Source organism: Photinus pyralis, unplaced genomic scaffold (genome assembly GCF_008802855.1).
Source record: "Photinus pyralis isolate 1611_PpyrPB1 unplaced genomic scaffold, Ppyr1.3 Ppyr1.4_LG7, whole genome shotgun sequence".
Classification (NCBI taxonomy): Eukaryota; Metazoa; Arthropoda; class Insecta; order Coleoptera; family Lampyridae; genus Photinus; species Photinus pyralis.
Genome location: NW_022170738.1, coordinates 631323 through 652475, shown reverse-complemented (window position 1 = coordinate 652475; position 21153 = coordinate 631323). Strand labels below are relative to the sequence as shown.

At 36.5% G+C, this 21153-nt stretch overlaps 1 protein-coding gene across 1 annotated transcript; it reads right to left on the bottom strand.

Annotated features, from left to right (window-relative positions):
* Window positions 1-7772: 7772 nt before the first annotated feature.
* LOC116177288 lies at window positions 7773-8664 on the bottom strand. The gene is made up of 3 exons (XM_031496223.1): window positions 8599-8664; window positions 8388-8544; window positions 7773-8334 (listed from the first exon to the last, which is right to left on the bottom strand). The coding sequence occupies exons 1-3, from the start codon at window positions 8624-8626 to the stop codon at window positions 8097-8099; spliced, it is 423 nt and encodes a 140-aa protein (XP_031352083.1). The 5' UTR covers window positions 8627-8664; the 3' UTR covers window positions 7773-8096.
* Window positions 8665-21153: the final 12489 nt, after the last annotated feature.

The following is a 21153-nucleotide window of genomic DNA, read 5'->3' as shown; positions in this document are numbered from 1 at the left end:
AAAATAAAATAATCACAATGCTTTGGAGCATCGAATGAGCTATAGAAAATAAATACTTTCGGTGGTCTAGTCGCGCGCGCGAAAATGAGTAAATTTCAACTTTAGCGGCCTATAACTTTTGTCAGGACCACGGGAAAATGTCGTAAAGCGAGATTCTGAAGGTTCAAACATTTCTGAACCAAATGGTGTGGGTCCCAATTCTTTCTACTCCGAAAAAATTTTTTGAACGATTTCGCGGCTCTCTCCGCTGCACTATAACGACAATCAGTAGGTACTTTGAGTTTGAACAACCAAAGGGTAGTCCTTACTTCTTAGTGTTGCTGTACAACTAAGGTAATCATTTTCTTGTATTTTAATTTGTGTCGGAAATTTGGATTTTTATCTTTTAAATAGTAAGTGAATTCTATTAAATATTTATTCATTTGCTTTAATCGGTTTAAAACATGGAAAAAGGAATTAAATTGTATACATGCGTGGACCCTGCTAGAGAAGAGTAATTTTTGTTTTGAATTTATTACTAGATAACGGAAATTCTCTCCCTTGGTTCAATTTATTTTTATGGTGGTATATTATTAGTAAAGTGGATTTATTTATTCAATGTTCTGGGCCCTCAACTAGGCTTTCGCCCAATTACAGAGTGACCCGTATAATGCAACCCGAGATTAAAATAGTATATTATATACCGCGGGACTGAAGTAGTACTTTTAATCCCGAAGGTAAAGTTTATGGCCCGACCGAAGGGAGGGCCATAATTTACCTGAGGGATTAAGACCACTACTTCAGTCGCAAGGTATATACGATATTTTTCGTACTTCCAAAACTGAAACACTTAATCTGTATGGAGTTAGAGAACTTACGCGTTCTTTCAAAAAATCGCTGCTTAACAAGTTACCATAGGAACGTTGCGTTGGTCACAGACAACATATACTACAGACGGTCAATGCAATGCTGTAGAAATAAACGCAACACCTAATAGAGTACGGTTAGTGTGTTGTCTACCTTGAAGCAGTCGAAATAATTTGTTGTAAAATGTGGTAGACGCACAGAAAACTGTTGTGTGTGATAAAAGTGTGTAATAGATGGAGTCATTTTTGTAAAAATAAAATACATATACTCAAACCTTACTTCCTCGGCTTCAACGCCGGCCTTTACGTAGATAAGATAAGCGCTCACCGCTCACTTGTATAACATCATAAATTACATGAAAGAGGATACATTTTAATTCTTCATTTTTCGCTTTTCTAAACATTTAAAAAATTGATGGAGCGAATTTGGTTATTATACACAAGGGCGGAAACTAAATTTAGCCTCCACATATAAAATTATGAGGTTGGACAAGGAAAGATTTTATTAGAATAATAAACATAATTTTTGTTTTTCCATAATAAATATATTATTATACCGGGTGGTGACTTGAACAAGGCACCATAGGAATTGCAATAGTAATTTTTTCATTTCTGATTATTGACTTCTGTAATTATTTTAGAGAGAAAGTCTATTTAGGTTTTTTGTAGGGAAACAAATTACGAATCCATGCATACTATAGCTTTTAATTTTCTGAACTTTGAATTCCAGAAATTGGATAACTAAAAACTTGCGCTTTTAAGAAAATCAGTGGTGCCATGGCAATTTGAAATCAAACATGGCAAATGCAGGCGCTTTTGTTTGATTTCCTAACTCCATGGAATTACCGACTTTATAAACGCGACAGTTTTTAATTTTTAAATTTTTACTGATTCTGAATTTATCAAATACGAAACAAGAGTATTTACCGATTCGTTTATATACTTCGAGGTAAATCTTTCACTCACGCCTTTGACGCTCCCGACGAAGGCGACGACGGGCGACTTCACTTCAGCGCCCCCCAGAATTGGCGTCCAGGGCCTGGGCCCCCTCTCGCCCCTCCCCCTCGCACGGCCTTGCCTACCTATATGTATATGTGATATTTATTATAGCATGATCTGTGATAATAACATCACAAAATTTTTTGATTAGGGAAGGGAGCACTTAACGAACTTTATTTATTTTATGTCAATGTGTAGGGTCAACATAGTCCAGCCAATTAGCTCCAAAAGTATAAAGCCAACTGGATGTTGGCATTTCACACAACGAAACCAAGTGTATTCTAAGTAGTTCCCTGCCCGGATTCTCCCGGAACATATTGCTATATACACAAAAAAACCAAGAAAAAATGGAAAAATGCAGTTTTTTTCGCATTTGACTTCCAATTATCTCGTCAACTAATGCTCGAGCTCATAGAAATGAATTTGTTTCGAATAGAATTTTCAGTTGGTACAGAACCGTTCATTTTAAAATGTTATTGTTTTTTCTGGAAAAATACAAAAAAAGTAATCCCAAAAATTAACATTTGTTTTTGTTGATACGCCCTTCTCGATGCTTTGTCTTTCAAACTCCCAGAGCGTTTTCAATATTTTTATGGATGGTGGAACCGTAAAACAACCTATTCCAACAATTGTCTCTGTTGTCCCGATGAGTTTTGCAAATCGACGGACTGTGGAATTAGTTTAGTGGAAACCCCAGAAATAGAACAAGAAAGTAACTTTATAATAGGCCCTTGGCATTCTGTTTAATAAAAATCATACCAACTGTATCTGATAGAAAAATCGATTCTAAACAAATCGTTCTCTTCATTTTTTCCGTAAGAGGAATAGTTAACGAGATACCTAATTAAGTTAAATGCGAAAAAACGATATTTTCCCCTTTTTTCTTCGTTTTCTTGTGTATAGCAATATGTTCCCGGAGTTTCCGGTCAGCTAGACTGTCATTTACGGATTCAGGGGATTTTTTGCATACAATACACATGGGCCCGTATGAATAAAAGTAAGCAAATGCTTATACTTGCAAGATTCAAAGTAAATACTCGTAAGTGCTCCTTCGCACTGGGTGACTTAGCAGCGCTTCTAAGCAGAAGGACAGGACGCAGTGCAGCGCTGCTAAACCATGCTAAACAGACCAGTATGAAGGGGCAGTTACGAGTATTTACTTTGAATTTTGTAAGTATAAGCATTTGCTTACTTTTATTCATACGAGCGCTTGTTTCGTTGAGTGAAGTGACAACACACTAAACCGGCAGACAGTAATAGATACAAAACTATAAACCATCTCGAGGATCGCTATTAAAACTTTGCTTTGTGACAATTTTCGTAGGTAATTGCACAAGTTCATCAAAATGCTCTTTTAACAAATTATGAAAATAACCGAACGCAGTTTTTTACTGATAAGATATTTGAATAAACAAGTAAAAAGGTTTTCGCCCTAAGGCGAGTAACTTCAGCGCATTTTCCATAAATTGATCAATACTTCCCCAAATGCCATACCTATGTGCGCTACGTTTTTCATTACTAGATGCATATATGGTTAAAATGTTAAAGAAATATCTTCATAAATAAGGAAGTTGACACTTTACTGCGCAGTTGATATTGCGCGTCCTGCGCATGCGCTTATTAATCTGATATTTACAATATACAATACGTTTGCTTTTACTATAAGTATCTTTGGTTAAAATTTCAAAGAAATATCTCCATAAATAAGAAAGTTTGCATTGCGCAGTCTGCGCATGCGCACATCTGAATTTTACTATATGCGATATATTTGCCTTTGCGCAGTTCAATCGTCAAGATTTTCTTTGACTCAGGTGCCAGAGCGATACGCTACCGAATGCAAAAAGAACGAACTAAATATCTTGAAAACTGTAGGAGTAGTTAAGGCCTCGGACAGACCGACGGACAGAGAAAGTGGCTGCAGTAGCGCACCCAATTTCGTTGGAAAATGCGCTAAAAATTATCAGGTTTATTTTGATGCACGAGTGTAATTCGGGGGAATATTTCCCGAATAGACATTACAAACTCACCTTACCTATTTATCAAATTGTTAAGTGTATTCCCATGAAATGTGCAATTAGCGCAGGGCTCTTTCGTTTTCTACAATGCAATTACCGCCGTAATTGACCGATAATTGCACACCTCAAATGGGATTTATTACATGATGAGGCAAATATTCATTCGAAAATTGCTTATGTTTAGGTTTTCTTTACCCAAGTTAAATGAAGTTAAATTGCTGATTGCAAGATTTATTCCACAAACGGAGAGACAAGTAGGCAAGTAGAGTACGTAGGTATATAAAAAAAACACGGAGATTACACTTTTTTCGAGAATTCGAAAAGTGGTGCAAGTTATATCGTTTCTTATGCACTCAAAGACAACGAGTAATACGTAATTGCGAATATGAAGTGATATTTGCTTTGTATGTGTACCTGCAAAGATTATCAGCACTTCGCCCAGATGTAAATATGGGGATTTCTTGCGAGAGTGGGACAGCTTTCTAATAATAAAGTATCAATACTTCTTTCCCTAGACAATTTGCAAAACCATTCCAAAATAAGAAATCTGTAGAAGAACCAACACATTGTTGTATGCGCTAATAGATGGAGCAAAATAGAGGGATAGCAGGTTTTTAAATAAGGGGACATGTGAAACAAAACTTGGCGTGCTTTTTCCCCTTAAGATTGACCGTCTGTAGTATATGTTGTCTGTGATACTACTGCAGTATCTTATGTCAATAGAATGGGTAGTGTGCAACACCCAGCCTTGTCTGCTTTAGCAAAGAAACTTTGGAAGTGGTGTGAGGGAAAGGACCTGTGGCTGTTGGCTTCCTATATAAGCTCTAAAGAAAACTGGGAAGCTGATCTGGAATCAAGAAGCTTACCGTCAGACACAGAGTGGTGCCTGTCAGCAGAGGCGTTTGATCTTGTGACACGAAGACTGGGAGTCCCTGACATTGATCTCTTCGCTTCCAAAGATAATCATAAATGTGACGTTTATGTGTCTTGGTTTCAAGACCCACAGGCTCTTTACATTGATGCTTTTACGAGGTCTTGGGAGGGTTCTTACTTCTATGCGTTCCCCACCTTTGCTCTAATTTTAAGAGTAATACAAAAAATAATTAATGATAAGGCCGAGGGCATTCTTATTGTTCCAAATTGGGAAAATCAACCTTGGTTCCCAATTTTTTCGAATTTATTAGTACAAGACCCTATTTATTTGAAGCCTACTAATGACTTGTTGTTTTTACCTCACAGTCCATCACCTCACCCGTTGGCGGACAAGCTCTCTTTGTTGGCAGCCAGACTATCAGGGAGGCGTTCAAGTTGATGTCCTTACCGAATAACGTTGTGGAAACTATCCTTAAGTCACTGTCCGAAGCAACTGTCAAACAATATGGAGCAACGTACAAACGCTGGTTACCTTTCTGTGCAGATAGGGGGGTGAATCCGTATGAGGGCACACCATCTTTAGTGATGAGTTTTTTACAACATCTTTTTGATACGGAAGAAAATGCCTACGGAACATTTAATTCTCATCGCTCAGCACTATCGCTGATCACGTCAACAGATTTGTCGAGTCATCCAGTCTTATGCAGATTTTTAAAGGGTATAGCAAAACTTCGACCGTCAAGACCCAGATACAATGTAGTGTGGGACCCACAAGTAGTTTTAGCGTACTTGGAGCGGCTCGCAATGGATTCGTTAAAAGCATTGTCCGAGAAGCTAATAACTCTTTTAGCACTTACAACTGCTCACCGAATACAAACTTTTTCGTTAATTCGAATAGAGAATATTATAGAATCGGGAAACGGATTTCAAATTTTGATTGAAGATAAGATCAAGACATCAGGGATAGGTAGAACCCAACCGTGTCTACACCTTCCATACTTTACAGAAAACCCAAAGCTTTGTGTCGCTACAGCTCTAAAACAATATTTGACTGCTACCAAGGGAAGGCGCACGTCAGTTAGAGACTTCCTATTTTTAACCTATAAGAAACCGTACCGCACTGCAAGCAAGCAGTCCCTTAGTAGATGGGTGAAGGATACGTTGGAAGAAGCAGGTATAGATACGAGAATCTTTAAGGCTCACTCCACTCGCCATGCTTCGACATCTAAAGCCTTTGATTTAGGTGTACCATTAGAAGTAATTCGGCAAACAGCGGGGTGGTCAACAAACTCGAAAACCTTCTGTCAGTTTTATAACAGACCTATTTCTCAGGTTGGCACACTATCAAAAGCCATATTATCATTATAATGTATATATAATACATCTTCTATTATAGAGAATAACACTTATGTTAGTCAGATGTTGACATTATGTGGATATTTCATTTAAGATTATTGTTTCACCATAGCTTTTAGTTTTCTTTTTTGAATTATATGATAGTGATAGTACCCTTCGACTGTTATTTGTTTTTTATCTGGGTTCATGTGGAAAACCACTGTCTCTAAACATCTACTTAGTATTCTATAAATGTCTTCGGATTGGATGTCGAATTATAATTACACGATCAAACGAACTCACCTGTGAAGTTCGATCGTAATTATATGAGACATCCAATCCGAAGACATTCAAACCCACCCCCCCACTCCTGTCGTTTTCCAGCACATTTTCGAAGGGTTTACCAGTTGATTTATCTTTGAACTAAATGAGGTTAGATACTCATTCCTAACGGGGACTGACATCACGACAGTGGCGGAGACCGTTTAGGGTAATTGGGGGTAAAAAGTTTTTCTTTTTAAATTATATAAGTACTTTTAAACTCGTGGCTGGAGTTCGAGCGAGGCGAACTACTTAGTATTCTATAAATGTCTTCGGATTGGATGTCTCATATAATTACGATCGAACTTCACAGGTGAGTTCGTTTGATCGTGTAATTATATGGGATTGTTGCGGTTGTTACTTTAACTTGCTCTACTGAGAAAATGAAAAAGAAAAGGGCCAGAAAAATGTGGGTTCGGGATTTGTTTGCGAGAAGAAGACAGTGGTGGACATTGCGATTTCTGGCTACAGGAGATTCATACCCCAGTTTATCATTTGCCTTTAGAATTGCCCCGTCGACAATCTGTAACATTATAAAAGAAGTTTGCATCGTTTTATGGCAAATTTTGTCACCCCTGTACCTGAAGCCAATGAATAAGGAAAAATGGATTTCCATAATAAATGACTTTTATAATATTTGGCAACTTCCGAACTGTATGGGTTCAATTGATGGGAAGCATGTAAGAATTCATGCACCATCACATTCTGGTTCCCTTTATGTGAATTATAAAAATTTTTTCAGTATTGTTCTCTTAGCAGTTTGTGATGCCCGATATTCTTTCACGTATGTTGACGTAGGGGCATATGGATCACAAAGTGACGGAGGAATCTTAAAAAATTCAATTTTTGGTAAGAGGCTTTTAAATGGTACTTTAGGGGTGCCTCAACATTTACCTTTACCAAACACAGAAGTAAGTGTACCCACATTTTTTGTGGGAGATGAAGGTTTTCCACTTCAAGTGAATTTGCTGAGACCATACAGTAAAAGGAAAGTTGGAGCCCACCCTCAAGACGAATTGATTTTTAATTACAGGTATACCAGTAGTAACAAACATGTTTAATACTTCTACAGCTTGTGTGCATTTTGTAGATTGTCTCGTGCCAGACGTGTGATTGAAAATACATTTGGCATAATGGTGGCAAGATTTAGGATCTTTCATAGGAACATAAATGCAGAACCCCAAACTGTGGATGGAATTATTAAAGCTGCAGTATGCTTACATAATTTCATAAAGTCGGAGAACAGTAGCAAGCAATTGTATTGCAATAGTAACTTTATTGATAGGGAAGAAAATGGTGCATTAATTAAAGGAGATTGGAGAAAAGAAGTGCCACAGCAAAATGCTTTTGGTAACATATCTGAAGCTCATTTACGTTTTGGGAATAGAAATTCTGCAAGAAATGCGTGGTCATTTAGAAATTACATAAAGGATTATTTAAATAATCCAGAAGGTAGTGATATCTGTCCGTGGCAGTGTGATCATATTCAAAGAACAGAATAAATTTAATGTACGTAATATCTACATTTAAACATGTACTTATGGAAATAAATACATTATGTGTTACGACATTTTCTTTTTATTTGGAGTAATCTTATCAAGGTTTCATCCATAAACTCTTCTTGTACACTTTTTGGTAGCTCGCTAATTTCTGTTTGAATGTAAGCTGCAAAATGTTGTAGCTTGCCAGGTTTATTTTTGTTCACATTTCAAATATTCGAGGAGATTTCTGATAGTATACTTATATAAGGACTCTCATCTTCCCTAGTTCTTTTACGTGATGCATTCCGAGGAGTCTTTAGCAACTGATTCTGTGGTTCACTTGGCGTAAAGGAATCCGTACTTTCTTCCGATGGAGAAAATGGTGCGTGAATTGTGCTGCTTGAAGAACTTGACGCCAAATCTTCAGAATATTCGTCCTGAGTATTGACCAAATTGGAAGATGTGCTAAAATTTTGTATGGATTTCTATCACAAATCGTATAGTTTGCTCTAACTTACTCTCGAGGTTGCCTATTGTCATACATAAATTGAAAAAATGACATTAAAGGCCACGGTTTACAATATGAGGCACCTGCTCCACTTTTCGATACTTGTTTTAGCTTCTCTTTCTCTCGATGATATTTCTCTCGGAGAGATTTATATCGGTTTTTACATACTTCAACAAAACAAACTGTTACACATATGATTGATGCTATATCGAATGCCTTACCTGGTAAACACATAAGATGCAGGCACATTTTCCCATGTCTTGTCGGTCATTAGTCATTACCCTATTACTATAACCCCTCTTTGTTATATCAAATATTGCCGGATAATTGCTTATTTGCTGCAATAACAACTCATCTTTTTCCGTTGAAAACGTGACCTTATTAATGTTAATGGACATTTTTTTAAAGTAAACAACTACAATAACCTCACAAAATTCAATGACCGCTTGCTAATTTCTTGCGCTTGGAGGAAATTGCAATTGAGTTTGTGCTCAAGCGCATGCCAAATTGGAAATGTAAACGCATACCTAATCTTTCATTAATCATGCGTACAATTTACAACTTTACTTCGAAGTGGAATTGAATGTAAATGAAGCTTTAGCCTTTATTTTCCTTGCTCCGTTTTTACTCTCTTTCTAATTCTTTTGCTCCTTTAATCCTTTCCCCTCCCTATAATATCTTTCACCCTGCTTTCTACATTCTGTGTCTCATCTTTGGTTTCTTTGTAGCATTCATGCATAGGTACATAATGGGTACATAGAATACCAAGTCAGTATACAATTTTGAGGTGCAACGTTTAATGTTAGTATTAATTTTCATTTTTACACTCCAATTTCATTATGAAATGTAATAAACCTGAAAGAAATTGGCGTTGTACAGATGAGGTGAGCGCAGATTTAGTCGCTCTATAGCTTGATATTGTTTGTAACGAAGCACCAGGAATTTCTGCATTTAGTTTGCAGTTTACAAAGACCACCCTGTATGTAACGATTGGTTTGGGCTTCGTTACGCAAAAAGACCGCGATATTTTTGTAACCACCGAAGGATGTTGTCCTCCCGAAGATGAGGGACAATTAATATTCTTTGGTTTCAGCGCCGTTAATTATTTATAAGATGTTTTAGATTCCCATAATAAGTAAAATCAAGGATAGAACGAGTTCAAATCGAGTTGTTTACAAGTTTTGCAGTCCCGTTCGTATGCCTGCATGTTGCGATAAGAGTGTTAAAGCGATAGCGCCGTTTGATAAGAAAAAGTCCAAGGGAGCTAGTTGCAGATTGGAGTGATGAGTACTTAGGTTTGATTACGCTTAATTAGGTAAGCGCTGTTAATTAATGCCATGTTAATGGGCAGTAGTAAACCTTGTCAGAAACCGTCGAGAGAGGTGTCCACAGAGGCGCTGTAATTTTTCTATTTGTTTGCAAGTTGTCCCAGATTTTTAAGATAATCACAGGAGCCGCAATTAATTAAAAACCGAATTATTTTCTACACCGCTCGGTACGAGCACCGCCCGGCTTTGGAAATTCCATGTTCCACTTCTACCAAAATAGGTTTCCTTTAAAAGGAAAATGCTCATTTTGGGAGGGATCTTTTCTGCTTCATACTTTCGAGTTGTAAGTACGCCTTTTGATTTTTCTAATTTGCGAAACCGTATCATTCCGAATCCACCGAACCCCTATTGCTTTACCGTTTTACCGTTTGAGCGACCGTAAGTCAATCCGTTATCCTTTCCGTTTGACTACCGTTTTGAGTTTACCTTTTTTTTCCACCTACCGTAACTTTTACCCCGTTCCGCTAAGTTTCATTACCGCCTTAAGCTTACCGTATTTTCTATCGATAGTGTTACCACCGTTTAATTAATATCACCGTTACTTAACCAAGGTAAGCGCTTAATTTTCAATTACGTTGATTAAAGGGGGGGAAGTATATTCTGTTCTCCTTGTTTTTTCCGCTTTTCGTTCCCCTAGACACCGCTAATTGATTTGTGCTTTATTGCTTTATTCCCTTTAGGAAATTTACCGTCAGGGCCGTCGGCCATATTTTGTTTTAGGTAATCCGGAAGTGACCGCCGCCATTTTGTGGTGAACCCTGACCGATCCCTGGTTATTCCGTTCTCCACTAGAGGATACCCGGAGGCTTTCCACCCCGTCCGCGAAGACCGCACCGCCCCTTTTCCCAAGACTTCGGGGGTGCTGAGTGAAGTCTTGGTGGCGCCCGAGAGACCGACCGACCGTTTACTTTGTGAATTGAATATATAAGACTATGACGTAATAGACCAGGATGTTATTTTTGCATTCGGTAACTTATTGCTCTGGCACTTCAACCAAGAAACATCGTGTCGATTAATTTGGCTAGACTGCACAATGTCAACTTGGTTTTATATATATATATTTATATAATATATATACGGATCTCGGGTTTACCAAATGGATCTCACCTTATCTGCAATATATGTAAAAATGATCTCACCTTAGCGCTTTTTAAATATATATATATATATATATATATATATATATATATATATATATATTATATATTAAACACACGTACTTTTTACTAACTGGCATTTGGTATTGTATAGGAAGAAAGTCCCTCTGTTATGACACCTTTTCCCTATAAAACCAAATTATTAGTTCAAACGCATATATTTTTATTTAGCCACAGTCGCTATTAATGCTCTTGGGGCAGAATGGGGAGATGGTGAAAATTTTAAAATTGATAAATTGGTTGGGAAATTTCAGAAAGTTTTCACGCAAGAACAGGAGTTAGATTTAGTACGATATTTAACAGACATGGAAGGAAGATCATTTGGCCTAACAATGACAGCTTTTCGAAAGATGACCTATCAACTAGCTAACGAAATAATTGCAATAATAGATTCAACTGCAATACGGAAATGGCGGGCGAGACATGGATGAAGGAGTTTCTGAAGCGACATCCTACGCTAGCGTTGAGAAAACCTGAAGCAACTTCAGGTGCCCGGGCGATGGGCAACTGCCAGAGGAGATGAAAGGGGGCGGCGGTATTGCGTAGGAGCATTCTATAATCTATTTGAACTATTTTCAGGTGCATTGTGTTTTCACCAAAATTTAATCATTTGTTTTGCAGCGCTAAATATTCGTGACTCGTGACAATCGTTTTTATAAGAATTAGATTAGTGTAGTGTAAAGATGGAGAAAAGGAAGCGACAATCATCAATGTTTTCCTTATATAAAAAATGTTAAAGTAAACGAGGAAGTTAGTACCGGGACCGGCGAGACGTTTGGTGGAAGCAGTAAATCTAATCTGTCAGGAATCCAAACTGAAACTCAGGTTAGGTTATTGTATAGTACAGCCAGAAAGTACTTTTTTTAAATAAAAATAGGCTCTTAACCACCGGTACCACCAGACTCTTTAAGTTTTGAAAATGATATAGCTGTACTCAAACTGAAAGAGTTTTCCGAACAAAAACTTATTTCTACATTGGAAAACATGTGGGCTTCTCTTCCAAATTACAATTTTCTCGGGACTACTGATGCTCAAAATGAAAAATTTCAATCAGTGTGGTTGAAAAGGTTCACTTGGCTAGCATATTCAAAAATAGAAGATTCGGTTTATTGCAAATAACTTTTTAAAAATGGATACCTACCAGAAGGCAGCCACACTTTCTAATGCGGAAAAGGGTTTTTTCACAACAGGAATATATCCCTTCAAACATTTTTCCCGACTGGATGTTTGCTCCTGCAGAAGAAACAGATCTAGAACAAGAAAAAATAGAAGGACCCCCTAAAACCAATTGTACGGATAAGGAACCTGAGACTTTGCTGACTGATGCTACACAAAATGATATCCTTCATCTACTATATGCTCCCAACAATAATCAAAAGTCAAACTGCGTTAGACTTTCAATGCATGCTCAAACCCTTTAGCGCCCGGTCTAAGAATCGAATATATAACGCAGATGTAACAGGACTGTCGACGGTTCAGGTTCCGCAAAAGATATTCGCTCGAAGAGGCCAAAAGAGAGTGGGTTTTGCAACAAGTTCAGAAGGGAAAGACAACTGCAATGTGTTTGTCTCAGTGCAGCGGGCACATATGTGCCGCCGATGTTTATTTTTGCGCACCAAAGAATGAATCTCCAATCGAAGAAGAGTGGTCCCCCGAATGCTATCTACTGCTGCTCGGACCATGGTTGGATCACAGAAACAATACTTTTGGAATGGCTGCAGCATTTCCGGACGTCTGTAAAGGCATATAAAGAAGATCCAGTGTTATTGATTGTTGACAATCACCACTCATTGATGTCTGAAAACGATTACGGTTGTAGGTCGGTAGAAGCTCATAATAACAGTCAAAATGCACTAGAAGTTAACGAGAACACCAAATAACCAACAGATTAATCATTTTTTGGAAGAAACAACATCTCCGAGTCTCTGCAGTACGAGAGAAGTCAGCTGACAGAAGCACACAAAAATAAATCTCTTTTGTTGAAATATTACCCTTGCCTGGGACATCAAATTCAGGAGCCGCAAACTCCAAGAAGCGAAAAGGCCGAAAACAACATTCTGAAATATTTACATCAACGCCGATGAAACTCTTGTTAGAAGAAAAAAACCAATAAAAAGAAGAGTGCAGAAACAGGAGGAAAAAAAAGAAAGTTGAAATGGTTAAGAGACAAGTTTTGAATGATGAAGGATTAGCTGAAACAAGCACAACTGCAAAGCAAAAGATAGAAGTTGAAAGGAGTAATGAAAAAGAGAAGAAAGTTATAAGAACTTAGCGTAAACCTCAGCCTCCAATGAAGAAGAAAATATTATCTTTATATGTGGCGAATTCGGGAAAAACAATTTTATATATATATATATATATATATATATATATATATAAAATTGTTACTACAAGTAATCGGAGTGCAACAGCAACACTAATAAGTGAATCGCCGAATCAAGCAGACAACATCCCCCTTCCCCTTAAAAAAAAAGAACCATGCAAAGATATAACTGTAGGAAACTAGTTCCACCTTAACTCATGACTTCGAACAAATAAACTTACCATGTAGCAGACTATATCTGCCACAAATGCGTACCAGCACAATGCACGCAATACGATTTGGTTTAACCGAACCTACAGTATTATTAAATGAAACCGCGTTAGTGTTGCGCAACTCTATCGGTACCACTTCGGCACATTTTTGTGCATGCTTGCTAGTCAACAATATTATCTTGCTGTGATTTCGGATTGGATTTTATACACAGTGTGTCCCAGATCGAGTGGGATTGCATGGGTAACTTTCTTATTATTAAAGATAGGAGAATTGGTTAAATGGGCAATGTTTTGCAGTTTTAGATGCTTAATTAAAATTTTCTTGTGGAAATTCAAAAAGTCGTATAGGTTCGACATAAATTCAAAAAAATTAAAATTGGCCATTTCCTTTAATGTCTTATATCATCGAAAGTACAAGAGATATAAAAACAAACATATTGGATTTTTAAATTACTTGATAGATTTTTTAATTCTCTTTTGAACGAGCTATCATAGCATAAAGACTGCGAATTAATGCAAGAGATTGTTGCTAGTAATAACTGCGAAGATTCTAAGGTCACATCCGAATTACATTCGCAAACCCTACCCTCCGAGTGGTCGGATGCTCCTACAAAATTTTTTGTTGAAAGTTACGAAGAACAAAAATGCTTGTGGAACAGAGAAAAATTAAAACCATGAAACAAATGTGGGAGTTAATTAAACAAGAAATTAATAGCCCATGGACATAATTTTACTGCTACAGTGTAAAAATAAGTGGAAGACACTTGAGCGTGCCTTTACAAATAAATTGCAGAATAACAATAAAACATAGGAAGGCGTGGAAGGGCCATAAGTATTTTATAATTCCGACCTGTAAACTCCGAATATATATATATATATATATATATATCTATATATATACATATATATATATATATATATAGTGGAATACCTTCATAAATAAAACATACAGCATGCGTAAACAGTAATTTTGAAACCGGTGTTAGTTTTAGTTTCATTCAAAGTGCCTACATATAATATTTCATTTAACTGCTTTCATAAAAAAGAAAGTTGCCGATTGGATTCTTATGCCGGTGAAAAAATGTGAAAATAAAAACAGTCGAGGATATGTATCCTGCAAAACCGTACACTGCAATCGATCGGCAGATAAATGCACGGGAATTAGAAGAATTAGCCCAAAAACTTGCCTTATTCGGTAACACTGTAGGGTTTACTTGACTTTTACAAAAAGAAAGTAACTATACTGCGGCAAGTGTTCTTTTCCCGATCAATTTTGGATATATTACTTCTTGCGCCAAATGAAACAAATTTCCTCCAAGTCATAAATTACTAGCAGATATATATATATATATATATATCAACATCTATACCGAGTGGCTGCAGTTCTGTTGCCAGCGTGAAACGACGTAAAGCTTCGAATATAGACAAAGCCAATGATTTGCTACAAAAGGTTACATCGTTTTTAGAAAAAACAACACAAGGAGAGAAATTCGATCATTTTGATACATTTGGAATGTACCTAAATGTGTATGTATATTATTACAAGTGGGTACACGGAAAGAAATTTATGTTAGATTCAATTAACCTTTATAATAATAATTTCAATGCGTTCCATTTAACAACAATTAATGAAACAATTTTGGATTCATTTAGTTTTCGATCAATGGTAAAGGAAATCTTCAACGCCAATCGTATTTAAATCTCTAAAATCTACACATAATCTCTTAGACCCATTTTTGTAGTTCAACACAACACAATCGGTGATGTGTATGGAGATGAACTTTCCCTAATTATGTTCAGACTCAACATATCAGAAATCAATTTTTGCGCCTCTTAATCTATCACAATATGCCAGCCTACGTGTTTGTAATAAAATTTGGAGTGATGATCCAACAAATTTCTGCCACAAAATCAACCTTAGGGCGAGGCGAACTGCATTTAAATATTTTTCTCGAAATACATTTTCTAATTTTACCTTACCTTTACAATCATCTTCGCCCATATCCAAGTTCAAATCAGGTTCGTTTCCTACATCGATTAATATTAATTCAGTTTCGAGCAAGATATTTTCTGTTATAACATCATTAGCTCGAAGGTAACAGTGATTTGCTCATGAGAAATAAAGTCTCTACCTAATAAACAGTCCTGATTCATAAAGTTATCGTCAACTATACATATATTGCGGAGTGTCCTTACTCCTTAGATATTATAAAATTTACCTAATATGTAACATAATGTGGTCCTGCTTGAAACACTGAAGGTGCAATAAGTGTGAGGTTTCAAACTCCCAATGAATTGTTCACTTTACATATTTGACTTTCCCGCATAGGTGATTGTCACCTAAGAGCCTTTTTACACGCGTATGAATTACTACCAAAATTTTTGTAACAATTTCAACGAAAAGTTTTGGAGGTAAATTTCAAATTTGCGGCAATTCCAGCTTAGTTAGAGAAGATAAGTTTGGAAAAGTTGCCGAATTGTACAAAGAATGTTGATGTAGATGTTACGTTCACTTTGGGCCAACGTGACAAAATTACCTTAGATAAGCACACGGTAAGCTCAGGCAAAGTAGAGGTGGGTCGGGGTGAAAATGGGGTTCTTCTATACACACACAAATAAGCCAAAAAGGGAAGGAAACAGTAAAAGTAATCCGGATAGGCGCCACTTAGTCTTTGATGAATTTAGAGAGAGAGAGGAATACTAAAGGGATGAACAAGGCAGACCAAGAGATCCTTGTTCTCGTCTTACTAAACTCAAAGGAATACACAATTATGGGGAAAAACAAACAGTATTTGATGTCATAAATGCGGGTAGTTTAATAACAAAGATCTCAAAATATCACAAATCTGACACTGTAATATATCGATCTAGTATATCAAACTGGGAATTTAAAATAATCTCTAATAAAACAAATGAGAAGCCAACACGTAGCCTGGGGAAAATATTTATCCAAAAGGCTTCCGCAGAAACAACGGAGCTATAATCATTAAGTGACTTTCAAACAAAGTAATAATCACAACTCGTTAGTATCAACAACCAAAATGTAATCAAACGTTAAAAGGGAAAAACGACGAAAATAACTAAATTTACCTTGAACTCCGGTCGCAACCTTCCGAGCTCAGAGGACGCGAAACTGCAAATCTGAAAACAGTCAGACACAAAAACAAAAAAAATATAAGAAGGGTAGTGATTCGCGTTGCACAATATATCGCATAAGCAATGGTTAACGTAAGACACGAATGGTTATTCTTGTACGTAGAATTGCAATCAATACTAAAAAGAATCAAAAATTCAAATGACTTTACAACAAAACAAAATTTGGTTCGACTAAGGGTTGGTTTTCACAATCGGTATGATATAAAAAAAAATGACATGAAATTTTAAGAGAAAAATACTATAAAAATGTACAAATAAAATAACTGAATCTATCTTCAATGACAAAGCAATCTTATCAATTCAAAAGAAATTACACGAGCAAGTTCTTCAAAGTAAAATACATAACGTTAATTAAAAATTTACACAGTACTAACTCCACACGTCTCGTTAATTAAGTACTTGCGTTTCGGAGGAATGAATCGTAGGTCAACGAACTTCGTAAAATTGGGTCAGCAGTTCAAATATCGGTTTCACATGAAATGGCGGTGATTCTTCAGTCTGTAAGGTAGAAATATGTAGAGCGTTTTTGATTGTAATGGCGTCGAAACTTCAATGGAATTCTATTGCACCATATGGAAAATCGGGTATTCGCGTTTCCACGTCAAAATATCAATGTACAGTAGGGTGGAGTGAAAACTGGCTCGAAAAAAAAATTCCTTAAATCAATTGACCTATATGTGGAAAAGTTGCCTAATATAATGGTCTATTCTAGAAAAAAAAAGTGGCTTAAAATATTGTCATCTTCTACTGCCCATTTGGCCTTAAAATTTAAAAAATTAAAGATAAATATTTTTTAAAGCCGCGATGCAGCTCTTCGCTTATTTCCATAAAAAATTCGTAATTTTTGATGGAAATAACCCAGAACTCACCACGTGGAGGTAGCTGCATATCGAGTTCCACCGCCCTCCCACCCTTATTTGTACTTTTGTGATTAATTTTCATTAAAAACTTGAAGATATTGACTTTTTGTCTCGAATACTGGCAAACTAGCTCTAGAAGCAATTCGTGCCCTTATAAATCCATCCCTTGCTGTATTTCCACATACAGCAACTGACGCTTCTGTTACTAATTTGATGCACCTTTCCACTGCTTGCGTGTGGCATGGATATTTTAGAATTTCAATTTCAGCTGGAACATCTAAAATCATTTCTTCTAGTTCTTCATTGGAAATACATTTTGTCAGAGGAGGTTCTGTTATTGTTGTCGACTGCCAGTCAATCATATCAATGTAGTCTTCAGCATAAAAATTTAAAGATGGCAATTTGAATTCCCGTATTTCTTGTTGGTTTGCTGTTTTCCTACACTTCAATAATCTTCTAAGGCCTAATTCTCTCACTGTTTTGCGACTATCAGCCAACATAGCCAATAATACATTTTCAGGATGACCGAAATAGCCATTCCTTTGAATTACTGGGTCTATCATTTTTCTCAAATCTTCTGGTAAAAATCTTGATTTTTCAATCATACCAAATAGATGCTTGCTCCCGTGTCGACATGATGGTTGCATTTTGATTGCAAACCATGTGGTGGCATATACTTTCATGACATATTCTGTTAGAATAGTTAGATTTTGTGATGGTTTCGCTGTGGAGACATATAATCGTAAAATCCGGTTTGCGGTCGTAAGCCATCTGGAATGAGCCATTTTCCCGGAGTTCCTTTTCGACAAGTTCAAAGAGATGTTACCTTTTGAAATGGCATTACAAATTTCATATAAGTATTGTTGGTCGGTGCTAAGTTGATCAGCACTAATTTCAGGCAAAGTAATTTCTATCCTTTTAAAATCTGTAGGTTGTAAGGTTTCACATTTTTCTAATTGCTTTCCTATCTCGCCACGAAATCCTTTTGGGCCAGTCGTTTTCCCGTCCAAATGTTGCAGCAAATGTCTTAAAGGTAGTTCGTTTGCGTGCAATAGGCAAACAAACCATTGTAGGGATCGATTCAGCGAAAGCTCAAGCTGTCTAATAATTCCATTCTTATTACCAGTATTTACTGCTGTACCATCACAACCTATAGCCTGCAAATTTGAAACGTCAAAATTATGCTCCAAAAATTCTAGAATGCTCTTCTTTATACTTTGCGAGTCAAATGACCAATATATTTGGATCCTGGTTCTGAAACTAGGACTATATGTTCCTCAATCTTCGTTTTCTTGGACAAAATTCCTTCTTCACTAGTTTGAACTAACGTTTGGTCTTTTCTTCCATCAAAATATATTCCATATACCAATTCAGAACCGTCTTCTTTATCTTTTCTCTTGAGCTCAAATCGAGCTTTTGCCCTTTCTCTACGAATTTTGCTGCGGTCGACAATTTTTGATGAATCTTCTGTAGTAATTATTCCTATATCTTTTAACGCTGCACTAACAAGAATTGCTGCCGTCCTATCTGAAACACCCGTTCTGTCACATGCCTGTGCTACACTTGGTAGTTTTATTCTCATCTGAGAAGTTGAAGGAGTATCGACCCTGTCTTCTAATTTAATGACATTTTCTTCTGATGAACTGCTGTTTGAAGTCTCTTCTTCTAGATTAGATGACACTGACTGGTATGCTCTGCCAATTAAAGATTTTTTGTATTGATCATCATATTCATCATGCCTGATTCTCCTTTCCTCGGTTTTACTTTTACGCTTCCATCTCTTTTCGAGTACTTTTGTAGTTTTTTGATCAACTATACCGATTACCATTTTACGCGAAGTTCTTTGGTCGGTTAGAAATTCACGTTCAAGTACAGGCACTTTTATTGTACAAGAACAGCTTAAAAAGTCTTTACATTTGCATAAAGATATATCAAAGAGTTTCTTCTCGGCCAATTCTCTAAATAAAACAACCTGTTTTGAATTATTAAGTTTACCGTCCTTTTTTAGCCGTTTCATTATGTTACGATATTTACCGTGGTATTCTCGAATTTTATGTAATATTTGTTGGTCTGATACAACACAAATGGAACTTTTCTGCCACAAGTTTTTCAAGTCTTTTATTAAACGGGAACAGACATCATCAGCGAAACTAGGTCTTTGTTTACTTTGTTGTACAATTTCTTGTCGAAGATATAAGTAATATTTAATAATATCCGCGTACGTAGGCAACACATTGTTCTTAAATGGTTTTGGTACACCAAACACAGGGCACAATGAATCACGTCGCGTAAAAGACATTTTTTACATACGTTAACTGCTCTAATGCTGCCAAACAACTAAAATATTTCAACAACATAAATCAGCGGGGGCAGACGATACGTAGGTCTACGACCACAACCGATTTATTGCGACGGAGTTCGTGGAATCCTGTACGTTAGCCTCGTTGGCGCTAAGCCGGCGCAACGCGGTGTCAAAGAGCATGTAGTATTGTTTCAAGGTCATTATATTGAGTTGCTATTTGGTTCTAGGAATGTTTTGTAATACCTTCTTTACGTAATTATCCAGTAATAATTATTCATAAGATATTAGTGACAATAATAAGATATTATATATATATTTTTAAATATAGGGAAAATTCTAATTTTCAAAGCGGTTTGGGCAGTAGAAGTTTTAAGTTGATTGACCTGAGATTTTTTTTGGTGAATACTGGTAGTAAAAGGCAACTTTTCTACACATAGGCTTTAGGGAATTATGAAAAAAAAAATTTCGCTCCAGCCTAATGTACAGTCAGGAAGCAATTGGTAAAACCAAAATAATAAGTAAGAAAACTTAGGGAGTACGAAAGTAGCCTAAAATAGATTATTTAAAATAAAAAGATAATGCGTCATAGATAACATACCGCAAAACGGCCTTAAACTTGTAAGATAAACCGCAGCAATGCGTCATCAGCGAAATTGAAAGTAAGATGATAAGAGAAAACTTCACTAATTTTAGTACAACACCACTAATTAAATCCCAATAAAGGTAGACGAATATGTCAAGTAAGTGTAATGGCGTGTAGTTCAAATACAAGTCAAGATCGAATCGAGTTCTTCAACAAGGACTGCGCGCGTCGACAGTGAGTGGGAGAAGAATAATCGCGCCAATCAACAGAACACTAGACAAAAGCTTTTTAAAAGAAAACTATATCGCAAATAAAGGATCGGGTTATAATGTGAACACCTAGATGGCATAAGGATTGCTATATAAAGGTAAGAGTTCGCATAATGTTATTCGAGAAGGATTCCACATAGTAATTCAAATATAAGCCAAAGCAAAGATTACACGGTAAAGAAAATAACGTCACATAGATGAGTCCATGGTGCCTTACTACAGCCACCATAGTTGCAAACAACGAATTCACAGCAAACCAATACGTTACTGGTTTAAATTCTGGTCCCCGAATGCCCCTAATGGCTACTTGATAAGTACAGAGGCGTACCAAGGGAAGGGTACAGGCTCGGATTACGAAGATTATGGTCTTGGAGCATCTGTCATCCTGAACTTTGCAACAAAGTTGAAAGAAAATAATGAAAAGAAATATAATTTCTTTACGGACAATTTCTTCACTGGATTACCACTCATTAGAAAGACGACAGAAATTGGTTACACTTGCACTGGTACTTGGAAACAACATCGTGGTTTTACGTGCAGCAATGACGTATAACAGCGAAATAAATCATCAAATGACTATCAAGTG

Excerpts from the sequence above, each read along its gene's own strand:
- LOC116177288 (XM_031496223.1), bottom strand. The coding sequence starts at position 8,626 with ATGTGCCTGCATCTTATGTGTTTACCAG. Across the intron at positions 8,545-8,598 it reads GCATCTTATGTGTTTACCAG|TATGTAAAAACCGATATAAA; the intron begins GTAAGGCATTCG and ends GTTTTGTTGAAG. Across the intron at positions 8,335-8,387 it reads GACAATAGGCAACCTCGAGA|CACATCTTCCAATTTGGTCA; the intron begins GTAAGTTAGAGC and ends ACAAAATTTTAG.